Source organism: Triplophysa dalaica, chromosome 1, assembly GCF_015846415.1.
Source record: "Triplophysa dalaica isolate WHDGS20190420 chromosome 1, ASM1584641v1, whole genome shotgun sequence".
NCBI lineage: Eukaryota > Metazoa > Chordata > Actinopteri > Cypriniformes > Nemacheilidae > Triplophysa > Triplophysa dalaica.
This window is the reverse complement of record NC_079542.1, coordinates 21,238,689-21,261,241: the sequence shown is the minus strand read 5'-3', so window position 1 is coordinate 21,261,241 and position 22,553 is coordinate 21,238,689. Positions and strand designations below refer to the sequence as shown.

Here is a 22,553-nt window from a genome sequence, read left to right as displayed (position 1 = left end):
AGAGAGACAAGTGGCTTTACATTCAGGTTCAGGTAATCATCAGATAACAACATCACGACTCACAACCACTCTTGATCAAACAAACAAACTGTCAATAATGTAACTTTTCATCTCTCCATCCTCTAAAGACTATAATAGAGTATCTTCTGTCCGGTACGTGCAGTCAGACGGACAGTAACAGAAAGGGATGACATCCCCTGGCTGTCTTCACCCTAATTACTCAGCTAAATAATTGAAATTAAAATAACCACCGCATCGAACCGCGCAAGGATGGGATGGTTCACCTCTGATTGTACACTCGCATCAATAATCAGATTATCAGTGGGCCATGGATAAACAGAAATAGCTGGCCTTAGCACATTTAAGAGCTACTTGAGCAGGCTTCTATTAACTCATCTCCCGGGTTATTTATGTCCCCTGCTTTTTAATAAGACTCTTGGCAATATTATTCTAATTATATCAGTCAAATCAGCAGTATTGCATGTCTGGCCTCATTTACATTTGGTAGCGCTTTGTCTTTCACACTGTGAAACTAATTTGATGAGATGCTTAACGCAAACGTTGTATGTGGCCTGCAGAGTTTGGCCAGCTCTCCTCTTCCAGTCCATTAGAACTGCAGTGAGGGTGTGTGTCGCGCCCGTACGGTTGGTTTGTCTTTGTGCACATGACTGATTGATCAGGGTTGCTCTATGGGCACAATTGAGTTTGCTTTGTACAAATATGTGTTTAGTTCTGTGTGCGTGTTCTGGCGGGCTTTCCCAAACACTGGCCCATAGCAATAGCTTGTGGCAAGTGTTAACTTCTTTTTCTTTTTCTAGAAAATGTCCCTTATTTCCCTTGTGAACATCTAGAATGATGTCCAATGCTTGATGTGTTTCCATTTTTGTTTAGAAGCACATTGAAAGGGACAGTTTACTGAAAATAAGATTTCTGTCATCATTAACTCTCATATGGTTTCAAAACTCAAAAGGCTTTCTATCTTACTTGGAAACAAAAGGTAGACTGATATTGGAAGACTCTGTCACTGCTCACTTTCATTGCACTAGTTTTTGTGAACTTGAGGTGAGGATGTCAGTTCTTGACATTCTTAAATTTTGTGTTTTACAGATAAAAGAAAATCACAAGAAACAACATGACGGTGAGTAAGTTATGACAATATTTTCATTTGGTGAATAAGCTTTCAAGGTTCAACCCAGTATTCCTACAGTAGCTGGTGTGAAACACGACAAGAAGAACAGAGAAGAGCAGCGATGACAACGTGACGTGTGTGACACACGCCGATCACTCTTCCACCCCTGCTTCTGAGGACTGACATTAATCTGGAAGATTAAAAACCGTCACCTCCGATGATTTACTACCATCTATCTTAAGAAAACACACAGCATTGCCTGCTCTCTATTATCATAGTTCTGTAGTCGACCTGGAGGTCTCTATTACAGTAACTGAGGGTCACAATGTCAATATAGTGTGTGCAGCAATGGCCTACATGCTACTTAAATGAAAATGCATTAAGATGCCAAATCTTGTTTAAATACCTTTTATTTCAGAATTCCTATTTCCCTTGTATCTCTCCCCTTGGTTCTCTTCCTCAACTTGATATTTAAATATGAATTATAATTGTTGATCATAAAGTGGTAACATTATTAGAAAAAAGTTTTTGAATTACTAATTCAACTAATTGAATAGTGGTGTCTAAATATCACACATCAGTGCCCAGTATTGTAAACTGTGGGCATAGTTCAGTAGGAGAAGCCTATGCGCCTCTGTCGTGGACTCGTGGTTATGTATTTAATCTGTGAATGTCACACTTCTAATGTCATATATTTATTTATATTGGCTGTTTAAATTGAATAAAAAGAAGGAAGCAAATATATTTCAGTTAATCCAAGATAGCTTCAAGATTCACATCACAAGCCACGCTTTGTTAATGTAGTAAACCAGTAGTGCTAATGGAGCCAAAAAAATAACGTAACTCTCATATACCCTAAATATTAAAATTGATGGTTTAATCGAGAGATTGTAGACAAGTTTGACAACCTGCGAAGGCAAACTGAGCTGTAACTAACAGACAATTTACTGTTTTCAAATACAATACTGCCCTCTAGTGGAAACCACGTTGTTGTTATTTTTTTTTTACAAAATCCCATCCCGTTTAGTTGTTGTTGATTATGTTACACCATTCAAAAAATATTAAGTTTGAAAAATATTTGGAATCGTGCTGTCATTTCTCTTTGTTTAAAAATAAAAAATAATGATGAAATGTTAGAAGATTGCACAAATAATGTCGAATTCACAATTAATTGTGTATTTTTATATTGGTATAAACAAGGTCCAAAGTAAATATGGTTACAAACCTTTTAAGTTCGCGTCGTAACTTTGCATTTGTGGAACATTTGTGCAGTTGCGACCTCTAGTGGAGTCTTAGACAAACAGACACTGATTTTCAAAGCAACTTCAGTGTGTCTACGTCACACATGTACGTTTTTATTGATAAAGAACATTTAAAACATCTTTATTTTTATTATTACTTCTTCATTCTGCCTATGTCTGAGTAAAATATTGTGTGTAGTGATAAAGATGTATATTATACTGGAAGAAGAAGAGACAAAAGCATAATAATACTGCATTTTTTGGGCTAACTTCAGCATTTCGGAGGGGATTGACTGCTTGAAAATGAGGACAACTGCAGCTTGAGATAGAGTGTGTTAATCATCTCCTGCACAGATATTCAGAAGAGCTCTCTGGTAATCACCTTTAGTTTGTTCCTGAGGAAAACAAGATCATGTAGAACAAAAGAATGCTTTGTGAATGCATGTTAACAAAGAACATGGAAAATGAAAAAGAATTTGATAAATATTACAGAAAGAAGAGAGGGATGTAGAGAACTGGATACGTACTGAAATGGTCTGGTGCAGAGATTTGCCATAATTCCTCCTGAACTCTGCACGGACTTTCATGAGATCAACCTCACAGCGAGAGACCATGATGCGGGTCACTACTTTCTCTTTCACGCTTTTACCCTGCAAACATTTGACACAAAACAATTAGGCACAAAAAATCATTATGTGAGTTTAAGATGTGATCAGTCTGTTATATTAAACTATAAAAAACCTAAAAACATCATATGGCGTGTGTTAAAATGTATCTATAGGTGTCAAGCAGAATAGACATACTAACCTTCATGGCATCATTGAGTCTGCTGGCAAAATACAGATGTTTGTTTTCCGAACACTCAACTGCAGAAAGACAGAGGTAGATCTTAGGAAAAGGTAACATGTTTTCCTTTTACAGACACATGATCTATTCAGTCTAAATTTATTTCCATAGTACTCCCGCAAAAATGTCCAACAGCTTGCGTTTAAGTTTAATAAAACATGAATGACAAAGTGGGTCAGCAGGCATATAACTATAATCAAATGTGCCATATCTTTAAGTGCTAGTGCTCTGACAGCCAGATGACAGTCTAATGTGTGACAGATGACTGACAGGTACCTAGTGTGAGGAACGATCTCTCCAGATCCCCCTTCACCTCCTTCCGAATGCTCTCCTTCATGTCATATGGAGTGTATCTCTTGTACCTTTCAAACACTGAGAAAAATGTATTTTGATTAGGTGGTCCATTTATTATATTAATAACTGAGTTCATTTTGTTTCTGTGTAACCTTTTTGCAGATGTGGGATACTCCTCTCAGAGAAAATGGATATCCAGGTGGTCACTTCGGTTCCTTTTCTCTTGACTCCAGCATCATAAAGAGCCTGATCATTATCATAATGCACAGCATTATCAAATGTTACGTGTGACACTGGTACCAAGAATACCAATATTTGAATATATTTTATAAATACTTGTTCTTCATCAGTAATTCATATGAATGGCCTTAGCAGTGGTTCACTCACTCTTGCATCATTGTCAATCTTCTCATAGTCCACCACATTACTCGGCACATCTCTTTTGCACTGTAAACAGAATTAATATATAATCTATGATTCTATGAATCTGTAATAATGTTAAAATATGTAAAGAAGTAATGTTGCATTGTTTGCATATGCAATAATTATATAGCAACTATTACAATTATAGAACAGAAAAGTTTTAGTTTTTACCTGTACAAGCGCCAACAGCAGTTTAGCCACATCTCCAGATGTGTCTCCAGCTACATCCTTTTCCAAATCCTTCTTAAACACTGCACGAAGAGATGGAAATGGATGTGCATGTAAAAATATGAATATATCTATATTTATATGTGTATATACATGGTTTGAAGGGTGTATTTCCTCTCACTTTCTTTATAAACCCTCTTGATTTCCATGAGCTCCTCATTATTGCGAGAACACAAAATCTCAATGAGAGTCTCTTCATCAGTGCCCAGACCCTGAAAAATACCCCAAACTGTCATAAAGCTATAGAGATTGTGTTAAAGTACATTTTAACTCCTTCACCACTGTAAGGCAGTAGACAGTATAATATTTCACATCTTTACTATAGATGAATACACTTTTCATACATTTTTTATTTTTCAAATAAGGATAGAAGTAAGTCTGCATATGTCTGATACATTACTGCAGTTTAATTGAAACATACCTTCATTGAAGCTTTGAGTTCAGAGGCATCAAACTGTACTGTGCTCTTCATCAAGCCCAGAACCAAACTCTCCAAAGCGCCAGAAAGCGCCCCCTTCAGGGCACTTACCATATCCTACAACACACAAGCAGAATCAAGTCGTTTGGGACATTGATAAGCAGAAAAATTGAACAACAAACTGAAAAAAACAACATACAGTACAAGTAAAAAAAATATGTTTATTTGTCGGGATGTATGAAACCATAAAAGGGAACTCTATAGGAATTATAAAAGGGCAAGAAACAAATTGTTATTTTAAGAACATTTGACTAAATGTTATTTGGGCACCCAAAAATGGTTCTTCTATGGCATCACTTTATTATATTATATCACTTTAAATAAGAGTCTTTATGAAGAGAGGCATGTTTTATTATAGAATGATGATGTCTACCTTCTTTGCCCTTTTCTCAAACTCAAATGCAATATCAGCCCTTTGTGAGAAACTACGTCTTGTTAGAATGTCAATGATTGTCTGCTCATCCACTCCTGAGAAAACAAACAAATGAACGAACAAAGAAATGAATGAATGAGAAAAGGAGATGGACTAAAACATATACTGCATTGCATCAATAAGACACTTTCTGATTTCTAAGCATACAACTATTAACAAATAAAACACTGTTGGAATAGATTTCTTTCATTCCATCTCACACACTCAGCTGTTGCATGCATTAGGGGCGTCGCTTTAGACTTTTTACTAGGGCACGTGCCCCAGAATAAAATCTGCTGTGCCCCGGTATAAATTTCAAGTTTTATGTTAGAACAATTTTGATTATTTGTTAGTGTAATTATTAACACTGATAATAGCTGCAAAAAATGGATCTACGTGTATGCAACATAGTAACCAAATAATAAAATTGCATTGTTGCTTAGAAAGACATTTGTGTTCTGTACTTTAATTATATTTTTATTTACTAGCTCTAGTTAAGGACATTACATAAAAAGTTGCCAGTACCTATGGCTGAGATAACTATGTGTACAGGTGTACTATAAGGAGTACAGGTTAATGCAGTACATATATAAAAATGGAATAACTTTGTTTAGACTAAGGTGTGAAACCAGAAAATCTTTTTTTTAGATAAAATATGTTCTTTATATGCTGCTAGTTGGAGCCATAAAACGTAATTGTAAATTCTTGAAGAGATGTAACTATTCATTCTAATCAGAGTATAATAAAGATGTGCAAGAAAAAATCTCTGCAAAACATGTTCTTATCTTAGTTGGAGCCATAAAACGACTGGTTTCTTGAAATATTGTAATTATAAATTCTTGAAAATATATAATCAGTCAGTGTTATCATTCTGAAAATGAATGCTGATATGCCGGAAAAATGCCGCTTTTATTTGATCCAGTGCATTCTAACATGTTAATAAAGTTAACGTTAAGTATGTTTAAGATACTTAAATATTTTTAAATAGATAGTCTAAATGTTAACCTTCCCCTGTATTGTTGCACTGTAGGAATAGTGGTTTAAGCAGGGGAAGTTTGTATATTGCATTGTGTTGCATACTTCTTGCACACAGCAGGTTTTTGGGTAAATAATGTATAGAAAAAGTAATGGGGTCCTGTGCCCCAGTAGAGCTGTAGGTCCAGCAACGCCCCTGGCATGCATGACAGATGCAAAATAGCATAACATTTTCTACATACCATACCACTGCGAGATAACACTATTACATCATAGACGTTTAGATCAAACATGCCATATTTTATCTTTATTGATGCAAAAAACTGAAACGGAGTTCCTGCTTCATACAGTAGAAGACTGACTCATATGTTACACTTACCATTAAGTACTCATTATCTTATTTCTACAGACAAAGTGTTCTCCACCCATTGTACGTTAGTACAAATGTACCCATGTCTTAAATATTAAATAACCACACATCCTGTTCAGGCACGTAGTACAGACTGTATAGTGTACAAGCTTTATAAAGAGACAGAAGTGTTCATGGCATCATCCCTTACCTTTAGTTTTAATGGCTGTCTCTATTCTGGCTGCATCCATGCCTGGATTAAAATCGCTAACTGGTAGCACTGTTGGACATTTAGGTTCTTTCTCCTGTAAATACAAACAATATAAAAAAACAAAGAAAATGCATTATAAAATACAAGATAAAAAAGAAAACAAACATTTAATGACAATAAAGCATTAAATAAATGTAAGTGTGTCATTTATCAACTTACCCCTCCATAACTTAACGTGAGTTGACTCAAAAATTCTGACACTAGAGCCATTTTCCTGCTGACTACTGAAAAACTGGACTTGTGTGGAAATTGTCCTGTAGATGAAAAACAAGTTTTTAAGTTCTCGAATAATACAGCCCTTGGTTTCAAAGGTCTTTGTGATGGTTGTCATAAATACGTAAGGCACCTGTCTCCAATAAAGGCATTAACAGTCTGGTGCCTTCACACACATTTATGGAAGTTAACCGCTGTAAAAACTTCCTCAGGCAGTGCTAAAAAGTAATTATTTCTCTCTTAGTATAAACATGAGATGAGTTTGCTTATTAAAAGAAAAGCAGAGAGTTTGCTCAAACTTTGTTTAAACACACCCTGATCCACACCCAGCCCACATTCCACAGGCCAGGGATGACCTCTGACCATCGTACACACGCACACACACACACACAAAATACTTTAGTTATTTTGCACATAATAGAAGTAGATGCAAACAATATTTTCATGATATTAGGTTTGTATAATTAAATGAGAATCACAATAAAGCAATAATGGCTGAGAACAACAGGTAGGAATCTTACCTGAGACGGTTGATGTGAAGTGATAAAACACTTCTCTCTGTGTCTCTTGGGATGGGATTCACCTCTTAAATGCCTTCTGATAATGACTCACTGCCTCCTCCTATGAACCCCCCACAAAAACACACCTTTCAGTTATCAGTTACTCATTAACTAGCCTAGTATTGTTTACCTAATTTTACCATGCCAACCACACTTTCTGCCAACATGTCATAGTTACTATAGATTATTGTTTATGAAACTTATTTTCAAAAGTAGCATGGCCACTCATGCCATAAAAAATGTATTAATTGAAATGTAATACAGAAACAGAATGATTTGTAAAGCTTCTCACTCTGAACACATGTACCATATTAGTCCATTATCGATTTACAATTGTAACACATAATGAAAGAAAAGGTAAATCCCTTCTTGTTGTTTAGATAGGCTATGCGCATGTCGTTTTTTAAACTAAACCATAGTTATCAAGTTGGCTTCTATATCTAATATCACATTAACAGTAAACCAGGATCGACTGTTGACTAGGTCAGAGTTTTTTCCAAACAGAATACAGTAGATGTATGTGGCAGACAATGTGACTTCAATTCAGTCAATACATTTAATCAGTACCTGCATTCCACAGAAATGAAGCCCTCGACCTTGGTGTTGCCATGCTCTATTATCCATTGAGCTATACATAAACTCAGGAGACTGGTTTAACTGATTTAACATTCCTTAAATCCTTATTTTCTCAATATTCTCCAGACATGTCCAGTAACAACTTAACAGCAATGACGATGCACCATGCAGTTCATATGTTCCAGAGAGTCAGATGTTAATAGGCTTGGTTTGTTGTTTGAAAGGGAGAGGCTGAACCACAAGACTTAAAATAAGAGAAAGTTTTGCCTTCCTGACTGTAACAAATGAAAAATAAAACAGTTGTGTTAAAAAATAACATATTTTGTCCTTAACTGAACACATCTCTGTGTTATTTCATGGTACAACATGTTTGGGATACTTTCCACACAACATGATGTGGGTTGAAAGTAACAGATAGTGTTTTAAATAAATGACTCAAAACACTGTGGTAAAATGAACACATCCATTTTAAAATGGTAACACGTCAGTATAGGGGGCAATTCTCGCTATTAACAAACCATTAACTACGATATTTCCCCCAATAATCTCTCAACTTGTTGCTTTTTAATAGTTAGTAAGGTAGTTTTTAGGTTTAGGTATTGGGTAGGGATGTAGAATAAGTTCATGCAGAATATGTGCTTTATAAGTACTAATAAACGGCCAATAATAGGGATGTTAATAACAACTAGTTAATAGTGAGAACTGATCCTTATACTGGGGTGTTACCATAAAAAATATTGTGTTAGGGGAAGAAGTGAGATGTTTTGTCTTCCGATTTGAGAGGAACTTTTTGCATTTACAGAACAATACATTTTTAAAGATGATATAAATAAAAGTGAACTGTAACTTTCTTTAATTCTGTGTGTGATAATATGAAAGTAAGGGTGGTTTGGGGACTAACAGGAAGTTTGCTAAAGGTGGAAAAGCAAAAGGATTCCTCAGCTCTCAGTTTCATTGTGTGTCCTGAAGTACTGAAGTAATAAAAGTGTGGGTTGGGTTTTATAGTATAGCACACTGAACAAAAGCGATATGATAATTGATGTCTTTGGCATACCGTTGTGCTTGGATTGTAAGCAGGATAATGAGTTTTTAAACCAAAAAAGGGCTAACAAATATTAATTGTAGTCTGTGTGTGCTTTATTTCCTGCCAGCCCAAGAATATAACCCCTATTCCTTTATATGCTGCAGTTGGCCCGCAACAGTTTTTTACAATCTATTGCAACAGTCCTAAATATGCCGAGCTCATAAACGTACACACAGAAGCGTCAGACCATCTGCCACTGAGAGCAAATTCCATTTCCATATTTGTTTAATCTGAACTAAACTACCACCCATCTATCAACTGTTGTCTGACATTTTTAGAATCAGTCTGAACCAATGGAACATTTTAATTAACTGTAAATCAGCTTAAAAATTATATAAAACTAGAGCCTTAAGCTATACTTAAAAGTGTTGAAGGTGTACATACACATATTTTAAGCTTTGTGTATCAACTCATAAAGATTGGTTCTGTATCATACAATGGCAATATTGTTCTAGCTTTGTTGAAAAGAACAAAACATGTTACTCCCTGTGTAAATAAAAGATTAAGTAAAGAAACATCAGCTCTCTTTAGTCGAGAACACAAGCAAACACAAAACATCTTGAGCCGCAATTCATTGTATTGTCAATTCAGTTATTTTATCTTTCAATAACACACTGACCACAATGGCCTTAGAAATTAATCAAATTATAAAAAAGTTTATTTCTCGGGTAATACATTTTTTTATATTCTTGTATTAACATCCTTCACTCAGATCAATGAGTGTCCCAATGTTTTACTGAATCGAGGAAGAGAAAGACTAGGACTTCCATCACAAGCCGTGGAATTTTTATTGTCATCAGCACGTTCAACACACCATGTGTCAATGTGTGACATGCGCCTTTAATAAAAGTAATTCAGTGGGTTAAACCTCTAAATACAAAATCACAACATTAGATGAAAACTGTATTTCAAGGGAAACAATACTTTTGCATTTTTGTACAGGTGTATATACAAAACAAAGGCAAAATACCTCAAAACAAACAAATAAACAAACAAATTGGAAGAAACAGGCTATTTCTTGAGATCTACTGGAGGCTAGATTAGGACATTGGAGGTTTAAATTAAAACAATTTAGGAGCATTTGTTAATCTTTTAAAAATCAAGGATGGGTAAAATGTACAGAAACAAAGAGTCAGTTTCTCGAGTACAAACTGTGATCCATTATAATGACTAGCATTAATTACAATTTAGCATATCGTGGTGTGTATATTACACAAAAACATTTGGTCATTTGTCAGTGAAAATGACAACAATAAAAGGGACTGTGTTACTGTGATAGTCTTTTTTTAACATGTACATAAAAATTAAGTGCTCATGCCCCCAAACCAAAGCAAGAGAAAAATACAATACTGCCTTAGTGATGGACATTGAAAGGAAAATTGGCAATGAAAGAAACATTCCAGGCCTCTGGACTAAAACACACATAACACCAAACGTTACACATGTCATAATAATAAACAGTTAATTATTCACACTGAACCTTAATGATGTCGGAAATCAATGCAACTGACCAGCCTAAAAGAAATTGCTAACCATGTGAGTGCAATAAAAGTCCATTCATGGGTCACCGAAAAGTTACCAACACAAACAGTGGATTTTATGTTTGTTGAAAAGATATTAACGGAGATTACAAAGGCCAAATAAGTTCTCTGAAGAAATAGGAAGGAAATACGAGACATGGAGAGCCAAACCAAGCAAATTTAAAACCCAAGAAAAAGCTTAAAAGCATCTGCATGCAAATTTCGTTCTCGAACATGATTATGCCATTATTATTGCTTTCTGCTCAGTATTTTTTGGATAATTCTTCATTCACACAGCTAACCCTGATTCTAAAAGAGGACTGAACATTTTCACTGTCTTTTATATTACCGTCATTATTTTGCAAATGTCACAACTGCCTTCTTGCAGGTTCGGACGCGTTCATTCTCCTCCTTAACTATAAAACAATAGTTTCCCTGAGCAGTTCCAATATACCCTTTACTGAGGTCAGATATTTGATGGATTGTCTTTCACGAAACAGACACTATAACAATACTACACGTAAAGCAGTGCCAGCCCTTACAAAAACATTAAACACAAATGTTAGGAACATCTTTACTAAGGTTATTGCTTTCCTTGTTATGATGGCTGCGTGCTCAATGCATCAAATTTGGTTTGTGTGTGTGTGTTGGTCGGGGGCACAAAAGTGTTGACACAAAGATCCGACATCTATTTTTTAGAAACAAGCTTGTGCACAAAGGTAAGAAGAGTGACAACCGTTTCTCTCTCCTCTTCCCTGATAAGCTGCAGTACCGAGTGCAAAAAATACATCTCTAACCACCTCCGCTGGAATGTAAACCCATGTCCATCGTCTCTCCACTCAACTCACTTAGATGGAAATCTAATTACAGAATCACTATGGCACAACAGGGTGTCACTTCACCGTCTAGACAAAGAGAGCTGGCATCAAACGACAGAAATTCAACAAAACACGGAAAAACATTTCAGATCTCACCGATCTTAAACAACACCATGTTCCTTCAGTATTTTTTTACGATTGGATTTTAAATGGTTTATTGCTGGGAAAAACACGAAGTGCTACCTTTCCTTAGGTTCTACACATCATACATTGCATGATTTATCTAACCATATAGCAAGTGTATATATACGCGTGTAACTGAACTCACTGCCTCAGAATGTGCCACTTGATGATGAAACACAACAGTCAACGTTCGACTAAAATAGTAATTCAGGTCTCAAGATTTAAGTCCCATGTCAGTCCTGTTTCGTGTGTCCTCGGCCTTCTCCGGGGGCCTCGGCAGTGGTTATGCCAACAATGTCCCTGCTGAATATCCGTATAGTGGAAGAGGTCAGTAAAGGGCAGTGCTGTGATGTTAGCACCAACATGGGGTGTACATTGTGCCACCGGTGGAGAAAGACAGTGACTTCAGAGACTGACGTTCATTTCTTGTCTATGTCTGCCCCAGAAATCTGTGATTTAGCCTCTATAACCAGTAGAGGGCACCGCTGGGGTAGTCAGATACAGTGGGAGTGTCTCATGGCGTCAGAACAGGACACTAAAAGATAAAGCGATGGCATGAAGGATCACTCTGAAACATTACAAAATATGGGCCGGCACCCCGAGGACAGTTTCTGCCTCCCTTCTTCAGATCACCAAGCTGTCGGGCGCACGGCCAGAGGGACGAGTTCAAAGTGCGGCTGGACTCTAAGAAGTGCTTTGTGAGAATGCAGTGTACATGATCAGAGGCTGAAGTGAGCTTAGAGTTCTTGTCAGAATGTTAGTATTATCTTTTCTCTCTCAGTCTCTCTCAAAGTTCGTGCAGCATCAATATGAGTCTCTCTCTCTCTCTTTTTCTCTCTCTCTCTCTCTCTCTCTCTCTCTCTCTCTCGATCAGGCCTCCTGAGACAAAACCTGCTCAAAGTCCGAGCCGAACAGCTCTTTATAGAGCGGAGGGAAGCGCGTGTGGACCATTTCTGGGTACAGAGCTCTTATCGCACTCAGTTTCTCCATGTGTCGATGGCACAGCATCCGGATGATGGAAACTTTGCAGACCAGCTAAAGGGGAACGAAAATTGGTCAGAGTGGTCAGATAAAAGTAAAAAACAGAACTGTGCAGACGTGTGTAATGAAGAAGGAAGCTGTACCTTCGTGAGTATTCCTTCATCCCTCTGGTTCTTCTGCAGTAAGTTCTGCATGGCGAGCTTGATCTTCTGCTGGAGTTTCTCCACCCTAGTCTTTTCCTGCAGCCAGGAGCGATCTACAAACACACACAAACATACAGAATATTTACACATATTCAGAGCATGTAGATTTAAAGTCTACAAGGACTGTCAAATCGTTTAATCGTGATTTATCGATAAGAAAGTGTGTGTTTATATAATGTATACGTGTGTGGCATGTATATGTATATAGAAATACACAAACATACAAGTATATATTTAGCACATATGTATAACATATATTTCAATTAATATATTTTACAAATTATATTTAAATATAAATGTATATTTATTTTAGGGCTGTCAACAGATTAATCGCATCCGAATAAAAGTGTGTGTTTACATAATATATGTCTGTGTACTGTTCATATTTTATATATTTAGATGTATTTATACTTACCAATAATTGAAATGATTTATAAACGTTTATTAATCTGGATATGATTAATCATGATTAATTGGCTGACAGCCGATTATTATACAGCATACACACATTATCTCACAGAAGTGAGTACACCCTCACATTTTATGTAAATATTTTATTATATCTTTTCTGGGGCAGCACTGAAGAAATGAAACTTTGCTACAATGTAAAGTAATAAGTGTACAGCTTGTATAACAGTGTCAATTTGCTGTATCTTCAAAATAACTCAACACACAGCCATTAATGTTTAAACCACTGGGAACAAAAGTGAGTACACCCCTAAGTGCAAATGTTTAAATTGGACCAAATTAGCCATTTACCCTCCCCGGTGTCATATGATTCTTTAGTGTTACAAGGTCTAGAGCTGTGGTTCTCAACTCTGGCCCGCGAGATCCATTTTCCTGCAGAGTTTAGCCCTAACTCTGATAAAACACCTGAAGAGGCTAATCAGTGACTTCAGGAACAGAAGCGTTCAACTTACTGTTGGGCTGCGCAGATTGTTTGGAATGTTGCATTAAAGTACCGCGAGAGCAATTCAAATGCGTACCAAGCAATATGCACTTTGAATCGGTCTCGAGTTACTTAAATCTCATATGCTGATTGATTTGCGCAGCATCGCATTAAGTTAAACGCATCTATTCCTAAAGACGCAGATTAGCTTGGTCTAAAGTGTGAATGGGGAGCTGGTGACTAAAGACTAAATGTTAAAATACTTTCCTCTAGCTCAGTGGTAAGAGCATTGCGTTAACAACACAAGATTGTGGGTCGATCCCAGTGGATTGCACATACGTAAGAAAAAATGTATAGGATAATGCAATGTCAGTCGCTTTGGATAAAAGCGTCTGCCAAATGCGTAAATGTAAATTTTGACGTGTCGCCGCAAAGGGTGTTTTTGACAGTTGCTTTTTTCAATTCTCACATGAAACAGTTCCATGTGAATGCCTTCTCTGAAAGCTCCACGAGCACACGTAAAACAATTGCTGATTACATATTTTAACACCAGCTGAATATTTCTAAAGTAAATGCACAATTTGAATTAGAAACTCAGCGCTACATTCTAGTTAAGAAATAATCAATTTACCAGAATCTGTGCCTTTTTCCGCTTCATACAACAAACATGCCTGGGTTTGGCCCGCGGGCCGCCAATTGAATAGCCTGGGCCTAGGCTGTAAGAAGATTGCAAAGACCCTGAAACTGAGCTATAGCACGGTGGTCAAGACCATACAGCGGTATAACAGGACAGGTTCCACTCAGAACAGGCCTGAAGTTGAATGATTCAACCAAAGAAGTTGAATGCACATGCTCAGCGTCATATCCAGAGGTTGTCTTTGAGAAATAGACGTATGAGTGCTGCCAGTATTGCTCCAAAGGTTGAAAGGTTGGGGGGGTCAACCTGTCAGTGCTCAGACCATACGTCGCCCACCGCATCAAATTGGTCTGCATGAGTGTCATCCTAGAAGATAGCTTCTTCTAAAGATGATGCACAAGAAATGTCCTGCTGTCTGATGAGACCAAGATAAACTTATTTGGTTCAGATGGTGTCAAGCGTGTGTGGCGGCAACCAGGTGAGGAGTACAAAGAAAAGTATGTCTTGCCTACAGTCAAGCATGGTGGTGGGAGTGTCATGGTCTGGGGCTGCATGAGTGGTGCCGGCACTATGACCTACAGTACATTGAGGGAACCATGAATGCCAACATGTACTGTGACATACTGAAGCAGAGCATGTTCCCCTCCCTTCGGAGACAGGGGCGCAGGGCGGAATTCCTACATGATAATGACCCCAAAAGAAGCTGAGGGTAAAGGTGATGGAATGGCCAAGCATGTCTCCAGACCTAAACCTGATTGAGCATCTGTGGGGCATCCAAAAACGTAAGGTGGAGGAGTGCAAGGTCTTCACCAGTCATGGAGGAGTGGAAGAGGACTCCAGTGGGAACCTGTGAAGCTCTGGTAAACTCCATGCCCAAGAGGGTTACGGGAGTGCTGGAAAATAATGGTGGCCACACTTAATATTGACACTTTGGGCCAAATTTGGACATTTTCACTTAGGGGTGAACTCACTTTTGTTGCCAGCGGTGTACTCACTTTTTGTTGCTTACTATTTGGTGAAACAAATGCAACACAAGTTCGATTCAATGCAACAATTTACCTAAGAATCATTGTTTTACGCAAAAATCCATCAACCTTGTGATTCATCACTGAAGCACACAGACTTTTTTGTCCTCTCTCACCTGCAGACATCAGCACATATGCTGAAAAGAGGCCGATCTCATCTTCGGTGAGCTGCAGAGAGCTCAGACTCTTAGCAAACTCAAACACAGAGCTGATAAGATCATCACAGCCTGAAAAGACACACACAACACATGATTTAACACTTCACATTTCCACCTTCTGCTATTTTCTTCTATTAAAAAATAGCAGTTCTCAAAGCATACCGAGAGCTTTGAAGACCTCCGGCCCAGCGTATTTGCTGTCGAAAAAGACTGTGTTGTTCTGGGAGTTATACGCCCGACACATCCTCACAAACACGACTTCTAAAGAACCTGGGGAACAGAAAAACACGCTTATTATTTAGCAGCTCTGCCGCTGTTTGTCACTACACAGATGCGTTGTTGTTGGTTCGGGTGAACGGGTACAGAGGCTTATCTGAGGCGTACCTGCTTTGAGCAGCACGATCTGATCGTTCTGACAGAGCTCCATGAATCCATCAATGCGCTTGGCAAACTCAACCACATACTGCACAGCCTCAGTGACTTTAACCGCACACAGCTGCCACATGTCCTCCTGAGACTAAACAGGGCATCACATGGTTATTTTCCTCAGGGATCAATGCATGTCCATCCATCCTTAAATTCATCCATGCGTTCATTCGTGAAACCAAAATATAGACACAACATAAAATCAAGCATTACAGACACAAGACATTATTGGAGAAACACAATGAGAATACATTTGACCATAATAAATATCTGCTTTCAATAGGACAATTATTGGAAAAATATTTTTAAGCATGAATTATGGCGTCCTCAGTCAGGATTAGTCTTTCATTGATACATATTTATCAAAATATATTTTAGATATCTACTTGAGTAACAGTGTTCCCAATAGTGTCCGATATGCAACTATGCTATCAAAACCCATGTACAGTATACACAATTGTTTTGAATAGCTGTCCACTGTATCGACCTCTAGGTGTGAAAGGGTTAAAGACAATATAAACAGAAAAGTATTCTGCTTGAGTTTACTGAATAATGCCCTTTGACAAATTCTAGACGTGAGATAGCAGTTCATCTCAGATGATCGCACGCGATAAGATCACTGGAAACAAATGTTAACACCAGGTCTAAAAAGAGCCAAACAAACATAAGCAAGCACCTTCTTCTGGTACGTGTCCAGGTCTGTCTGTAGGACTGTCTGCCAGTTGCTGGGCTGTAGCTCTTCTCTGAGATACTGGCACGTCTCCAGGTGAGACTTACAGATGTTCTCTGACAGATGTTCTGTGTTAGAAACACACAAATAGAGTCAGACAGCTGGCCCTGACACACAAACTTAATTTCCCTGGGTTTGTGAAACACACATTTGGCACATAAAACGGTCTGTCTAAAAATCAGGGAAATGGTGGCACCATATTTTCTAAAATGAAATAATAAAGCGTTTCTTAATAAGACAGCTTTTCAGGGAAGAAGACTCTTGAGTTTTCTGCTACTCTTCCACTCGTCTGTGTTAATGAGCCGCTTGCCACTAATGCCGTGTTAAATGGGCTGTGGAGGTGGGTTCACAGACCCCTGCTGTTTCAAACCCTACAGCTGTCAATCATTCATGTAACGCAGCATCCTTTATAATTATTTAGGATGGCAGTGTGTAGTTTCATTCAATAATATTTTATTTTTGTAATTGCGTGAAAATGATGCAAATGCAACTGATAGCTAAACAGTGATACAAAATTTCTATAAATAACCATTTAATGCAATGTGATCACCCAAAATAATAACTGAAAATGGGTTTACTCAAAGTAATACTGGTGACTATTCATTTCCGAGTCAATTTATTTTTTATGTTTTATTTTATTATGTGCTATCCTGCTGGAAAAACAATGGAGACTATTAACAGAAATTCTAATGGATTTAATAGTTATAATAGGAAGAGTACTGGTTTTAATAGAAACAATAATGGTCTCTTTGGGATTCTACTGGTAATGCATTGGGTTATATTCATGGGATGTTTTCTGGTGGATGGGAATCACTGTATCACCATTAACCCTAATGGAATAAGACCCAAAACACACTACAGGAATTTTATAACGGTTTTAATGGGAAACATCTGATGGTTTATAATTGTATTTGCAATGAAACCATTAGTTTATTTTGCTTTTAAGTTTTGGATTGTAAGTCATTTGCAAGTCCATATGGAGTCAACCAATAGGAGTTTAGCACCTTTAGCCTAGTGTCAAATATTTGACCAATTTTCCTGACTTCCACAGATTTTACCTTGAAAACAGAGTGGAAAATGCACAGGTGTTAAGATTCCAACAGTGATTGGTGCTTAAAAACGGTTACCTAGATCACTGTCAGGCTGGGAAGAGTCTCCATTACTATAGCAACAATATTGATCTAAACCAGAGTCTGAGCTGAGGTCGCACACAGGTTCTAGTTTAATGCCATCCATGTCTAATCCTGACTGGTCTGGAGAGGGCTGAATATCCAGGTAAAATCCACCAATCGCTGTATCTGCGTTTCCCCCCTCTGAGGTCTGACCATTGACGTATCCGCTGATCTCATCAGGGAGCTCTGTGACCCCAGTGGTGGACAGGGCGTAAGAGGGTGTGAGTGGTTCCGCCTCCCCAGGAGGTTGAGGTTTCCTTCCATCCTCTGTATCTTCATCCGCTTTTTCCTGTAGCTGCTGCTGACGGTGTTTCTGAACCTCGGCAAACAGACTGTCCCTCTGTTTCTTAGACATGCGGCCAAACTTCACAGCTGTGAGAGCACATACACAAACACACAGCAGTAAAACGACAGTAATGTGTTTATCATTAATTACATTAATAACATGCTATGAGTACCTAAATAACTTGTGATGGGGGGCATTTAATGGCGGGGTGGGGGGTTGTTAAGGCTGATAACTGGAAAGTTGTAGGTTTGGTCCCACTTGTCTCTGGAAGATTGTTCCAGTAATACGTTCAATGGGCCTCATTCGTGAAACATCCGCTAATATATGAGTCAATTTCACATAAAGCAGACCTTCCTGAAAACTTTCCTCCGGATTCACAAATACTTCGTAAAAGTAAATTTCGTAGTTAAATGTCCGTATGTTAATGAATTTCAATCACTTGTAAACAGGCGCGCATGCACGCTCATTCACAATTAGCTTAAATCCCACCCTATGAATTATAGCTACTCAAATTACTTATCTAGAAATGCTGGAATCCTCTGGACTTTATTATTTGGTTTGAACACATTTTATTGATAAATTCTAATAGGCTATATGATTACAAAAAAATCTATTAAATTATGTCACCTTAGCGTTTTTAGCCAGCTAAAATAATAATACCTGGTGCTCTTCTATATGCGACCAGTGCGTTGGTTGCTCTGATTTGTGATTGGACGGCTGTGTTAAAAAGGACAGTGACAAGCTCTGCGTTTTAATCAAAGTTAAAAAGTAAAAAATGATTAAAGACAGGGCAAAATAATTTGTGAAGCATCATTATGATACAAAGTATACAGAACTTTACGTGTGGTTTTACACACTATTTACACGTGGTGTGGCGCAGGTGTACATTTCTTTCGTACCAACTAACATTTTGAAAATACTGACATTATCATGAATCCGAAAATTTACGTCAAAACGACTTTACGAATGATTTACATGGAATATCGTTCTGCACGTGTTTCATGAATGAGGCCCATTCTGTTGTGTATCAGTGAAATTAAAAAAACGTGGAAAAAATGTATTGTGCCCTGACTGTATGCCAAGGAATAAAGACTGCATTTTTACCAAGTAAAATATTTTTTTAAATCTTAAAGGTACAACAGACTGTCTTTAGTGTCTTATGGAGAAATAAATTACTCGTTGTGAATGATGTACAAAAAATGCAATGACACAACGCAGCTGTTAACTATAAATAAACTAAATATAAAAAACATCCTCAATCATAAAATATAATATACACAAAAGCGTTCATATTTTATGATGATTCTTTTAACATAATTTTGTGACAATTTTGACATATCACTGATAATGACATTCGCTTTAGCTTTATTACCACTATTCCAGTTTCCATGGTAACTGTGATTTATCTCATTGGTGGATTTATAGCTTTTACAGAAGACAAAACCATCACTAAAGTCAAGGTAAATCTGTAGTCACAGGTCAGTTTCTCTTAAGTGAATAAGATATTTCCTATAGAAACTCTACTGTATCTCTCTACATCATCCTACAGTAGACCAACAGACACATACACACCGTTAGCTGAGAACCTACCATCTCTTGACATGCCCACTGCTAAGCATTTCTGCAGGCGGCAGTGCTGGCAGCGGTTTCTGCTGGTGCGGTCGATCAGACAGCTCTTCTGCCGAGGACAAGAATATGACACGGTGCCCTGCTGACTCCTCCTGAAGAAACCCTTAGAGAGAGAGAGACAGAGAGAGAGAGACCAGTCACCTCTAGCATGCACCTTTGCAGTTGGTATCACATTGTCTAGATTGATTATGGTTATTCCAATATTTATACATATCTACCAGAAGCTATCGATAAGAGACGTAACTGTTATTCCCATCATTGTCGTACCTTGCATCCCTCACAGGTGATGACACCATAATGAATCCCTGATGATTTATCTCCACAGATTTTACAGGGAATACTCTCAATCTGAGCTGCAGGCAGAGAGACAGAACAGAAAAGAAAGTGTTTGAGCAAAGGACACAATGAACAACTCTTCAAAAACAACAAGATGGTCGGCGCCAAGTGGTCGAGTGGGCTGGGGGCTGACATATTGTGCAGCAGCACTTCCGGAACCCGAGTTTGAATCCCTGCTCGTGGTCCTTTCCCGGCTTCCGATACCCTCTCTCTCATCCCATAATTTCCTTTCTCACTCTCCACTGTCCTATCCATATAAAGATGTAAATGGACAAAAAACAACAACAACAACTTGATGGCATTCAAACCACATTTTGACATTAAATTACACATTGACGCTTAAGTTTATTTGCTCTGATGAACACAGCAAAAGATATTTGGAAGAATGTTTGTAACCAAATAGTTTGGCCACCAGTGACTGGCATTGTAAGAAAAATTACAATCGTAGCCAGCCAAAAGTTCCCAAGAACTGTTTGCTTTACTACATTTTCAAAAATGTCTTCTTCTGTGTTCAACAGAACAGACTTTTATAAAGAATTGTTCCCATACTATGATCATCAATGGTGGCCAAGAACTGTTTAGTTACAATCATTCTTCCAAATATCTTTCTTTATGTTCATCAGAACAAATGAAGGTCAGTAAATGACCACAGAATTTTTATTTTTAGGTGAACTGTTCCTTTAATGAGCAGAGACAAATGTAATTAATTTATGTCCATTAAGAAAAGGGTGGAGACCAAATGCAGCATCTGAGGTTTTAGACTTTGTTCATTTGCAAATCAACAGGACACACTGGATAGAGCACTTCTGTTTTACCTCATTTGGTAAAGCCTCTAAACACAAACCCTTTCCTGTGATAGAGAACCTATAATTAGATCAAGTCTAATTTCCCCGTTTCTGACCTTTAAGTTCACCAAAACAAAGCCAGAGTTTGTTGAGCGCAGAATCTAACACCGCCCTTTAGCTAGAACAACAACAGCAAACACAAAAACTGAATCAAGTCAAAAGCACATAAAACAGCCCATTTATTAGAGCAGAAAAAGACGACTATGACTGCTGCAATCACCCACGAGACTTGCATCATCTGCAAATACAATCTGCTCTCCTAACATCCAACATTCATTTGGGTAGCTACAGTATGACAATGCCATTCTCCCTCAAGCCACAAGCTTGCTCATGACAGCGCTGCGCTGCATTTCGGTAAATATCAAAGTCAGAGCGCACTCCTAGCTGAAGATGCTGTATGTGTGTGTGCGCTGGAGCGGTGTGTAAGCCCCTCAGCGGCTCGCTGTGGTTGGCTGTGGAGGAGAGCGCAAAGATGGTGCGGTGCGCGAAGATGTCGAGAGGAGTGCTGGGGGAATAGAGCTGAGGAGAAATCCATTAAGAGAGGAGATGCAGTCTTTCTGGCAGCCCTGAGGCGCATGCAGCACAGGATGAAAAAGTAAAACACATCACCATCAGAACGCTCTCTTTTCTCTCTCTCCATCACCAGCGTTCAGACTTGCGCCTTTTATTCTGAAGCGGACTCTGTTTGAGAACGACTGTTTACTCATGGTAACAGAAAGGGCTTTATCCCCTTTGGTTCTGCATGACGTATTCATTAAGAGCATCCTCACTTTCTCTCATTAGATATGTAAAACCAATCGGCAGTAATTAGTTACTCTGAAGCACAAGACGCTAATCTGGTTTGAATTATGGATTAATACATCAAAGGCACATTCTCCCAGAGCAACCGCTGAAGTGAAGCAGCAGCGGCTTCAGCTCTCAAGCAAATGCGCATCTTTTACTTTTGCTTCAAACTGCAGAAGATAAATGTTAACAAGAGCCATATGCCATAGTTTCAGACAAATAAGAAAAATATATATTCCTCTGTTGCTACAACATATAAATTCTACACAACTACAACAAGAATTTGGTGGATTTTTTACTGATGTAGTCCGGTGGTGGTTTGTCCATTTTGCATTTCATTGTTAACTTTCCCTACATGGGTGAACAGTAGCGTTATAACGTTATTTGTTCACCTGCCGTTAAAATTGCTAGGACTTTTAACACAAGTTGACAAACATACCGTAAATGTGTCCTATGGTATGCAGCAAAATTTTGAAGAAAAACTAACAATGAAGATAAATCTCACTTAAGCCATTTTTTATTATAACTTTAAATAATAATCATATTAAATAATATATTATTAACTGTTTGTTTTCTTAATTTTGCTGTCACACCATATGACACAAGTACAGTATATTTGTAAACTACCCTTTCATCACAATATTGTGTTGCACTCAAATGATGTTTTATAGATAAATATGCAATAGAGTTACTTCGAAACTCAAGCACAAAATTTTTATATCCAACATTAACAGATCTGCTAAAATGAGCTGGTGCATATGAAACAAACCAGGAAGTGTATCAAGTACTCAAATACTACGTCATACGTCCAACAAGTTGACCATGTTAAGCATGAGAAGTCAGCACGTTCAAC

The 22,553-nt window shown here is 37.8% G+C and overlaps 2 protein-coding genes across 4 annotated transcripts in view; both read right to left on the bottom strand.

The window, feature by feature from the left end:
• Positions 1 to 2,453: 2,453 nt before the first annotated feature.
• Positions 2,454 to 8,171, bottom strand: anxa2b (annexin A2b). 2 transcript variants are annotated; one of them, XM_056749474.1, is made up of 14 exons: positions 7,987 to 8,171; positions 7,381 to 7,480; positions 6,806 to 6,900; positions 6,587 to 6,680; positions 5,013 to 5,107; positions 4,583 to 4,696; positions 4,283 to 4,373; positions 4,105 to 4,184; positions 3,898 to 3,957; positions 3,663 to 3,756; positions 3,493 to 3,588; positions 3,178 to 3,236; positions 2,898 to 3,020; positions 2,454 to 2,765 (listed from the first exon to the last, which is right to left on the bottom strand). In XM_056749474.1, exons 3-14 carry the CDS (start codon positions 6,854 to 6,856, stop codon positions 2,706 to 2,708), a joined length of 1,017 nt encoding a protein of 338 aa, XP_056605452.1. In that variant the 5' UTR covers positions 6,857 to 6,900; positions 7,381 to 7,480; positions 7,987 to 8,171; the 3' UTR covers positions 2,454 to 2,705. The 2 variants fall into 2 exon arrangements, with proteins under 2 accessions (XP_056605452.1, XP_056605451.1); XM_056749473.1 differs by lacking the exons at positions 7,381 to 7,480; positions 7,987 to 8,171 and adding an exon at positions 6,993 to 7,109.
• A 1,672-nt stretch (positions 8,172 to 9,843) lies between these two features.
• The window catches only part of rorab (RAR-related orphan receptor A, paralog b), a 45,853-nt gene continuing 33,143 nt past the window's right edge, over positions 9,844 to 22,553 (bottom strand). For both annotated transcript variants that reach the window (XM_056744270.1, XM_056744279.1), the window contains 9 exons: positions 20,004 to 20,089; positions 19,698 to 19,839; positions 17,777 to 18,193; positions 16,596 to 16,717; positions 15,878 to 16,010; positions 15,656 to 15,763; positions 15,452 to 15,562; positions 12,725 to 12,837; positions 9,844 to 12,635 (listed from right to left, as the gene is read on the bottom strand). In XM_056744270.1, the coding sequence (XP_056600248.1) occupies positions 12,471 to 12,635; positions 12,725 to 12,837; positions 15,452 to 15,562; positions 15,656 to 15,763; positions 15,878 to 16,010; positions 16,596 to 16,717; positions 17,777 to 18,193; positions 19,698 to 19,839; positions 20,004 to 20,089 (1,397 nt within the window). In that variant the 3' untranslated portion in view covers positions 9,844 to 12,470. The remainder of the gene's footprint in view (positions 12,636 to 12,724; positions 12,838 to 15,451; positions 15,563 to 15,655; positions 15,764 to 15,877; positions 16,011 to 16,595; positions 16,718 to 17,776; positions 18,194 to 19,697; positions 19,840 to 20,003; positions 20,090 to 22,553) is intronic.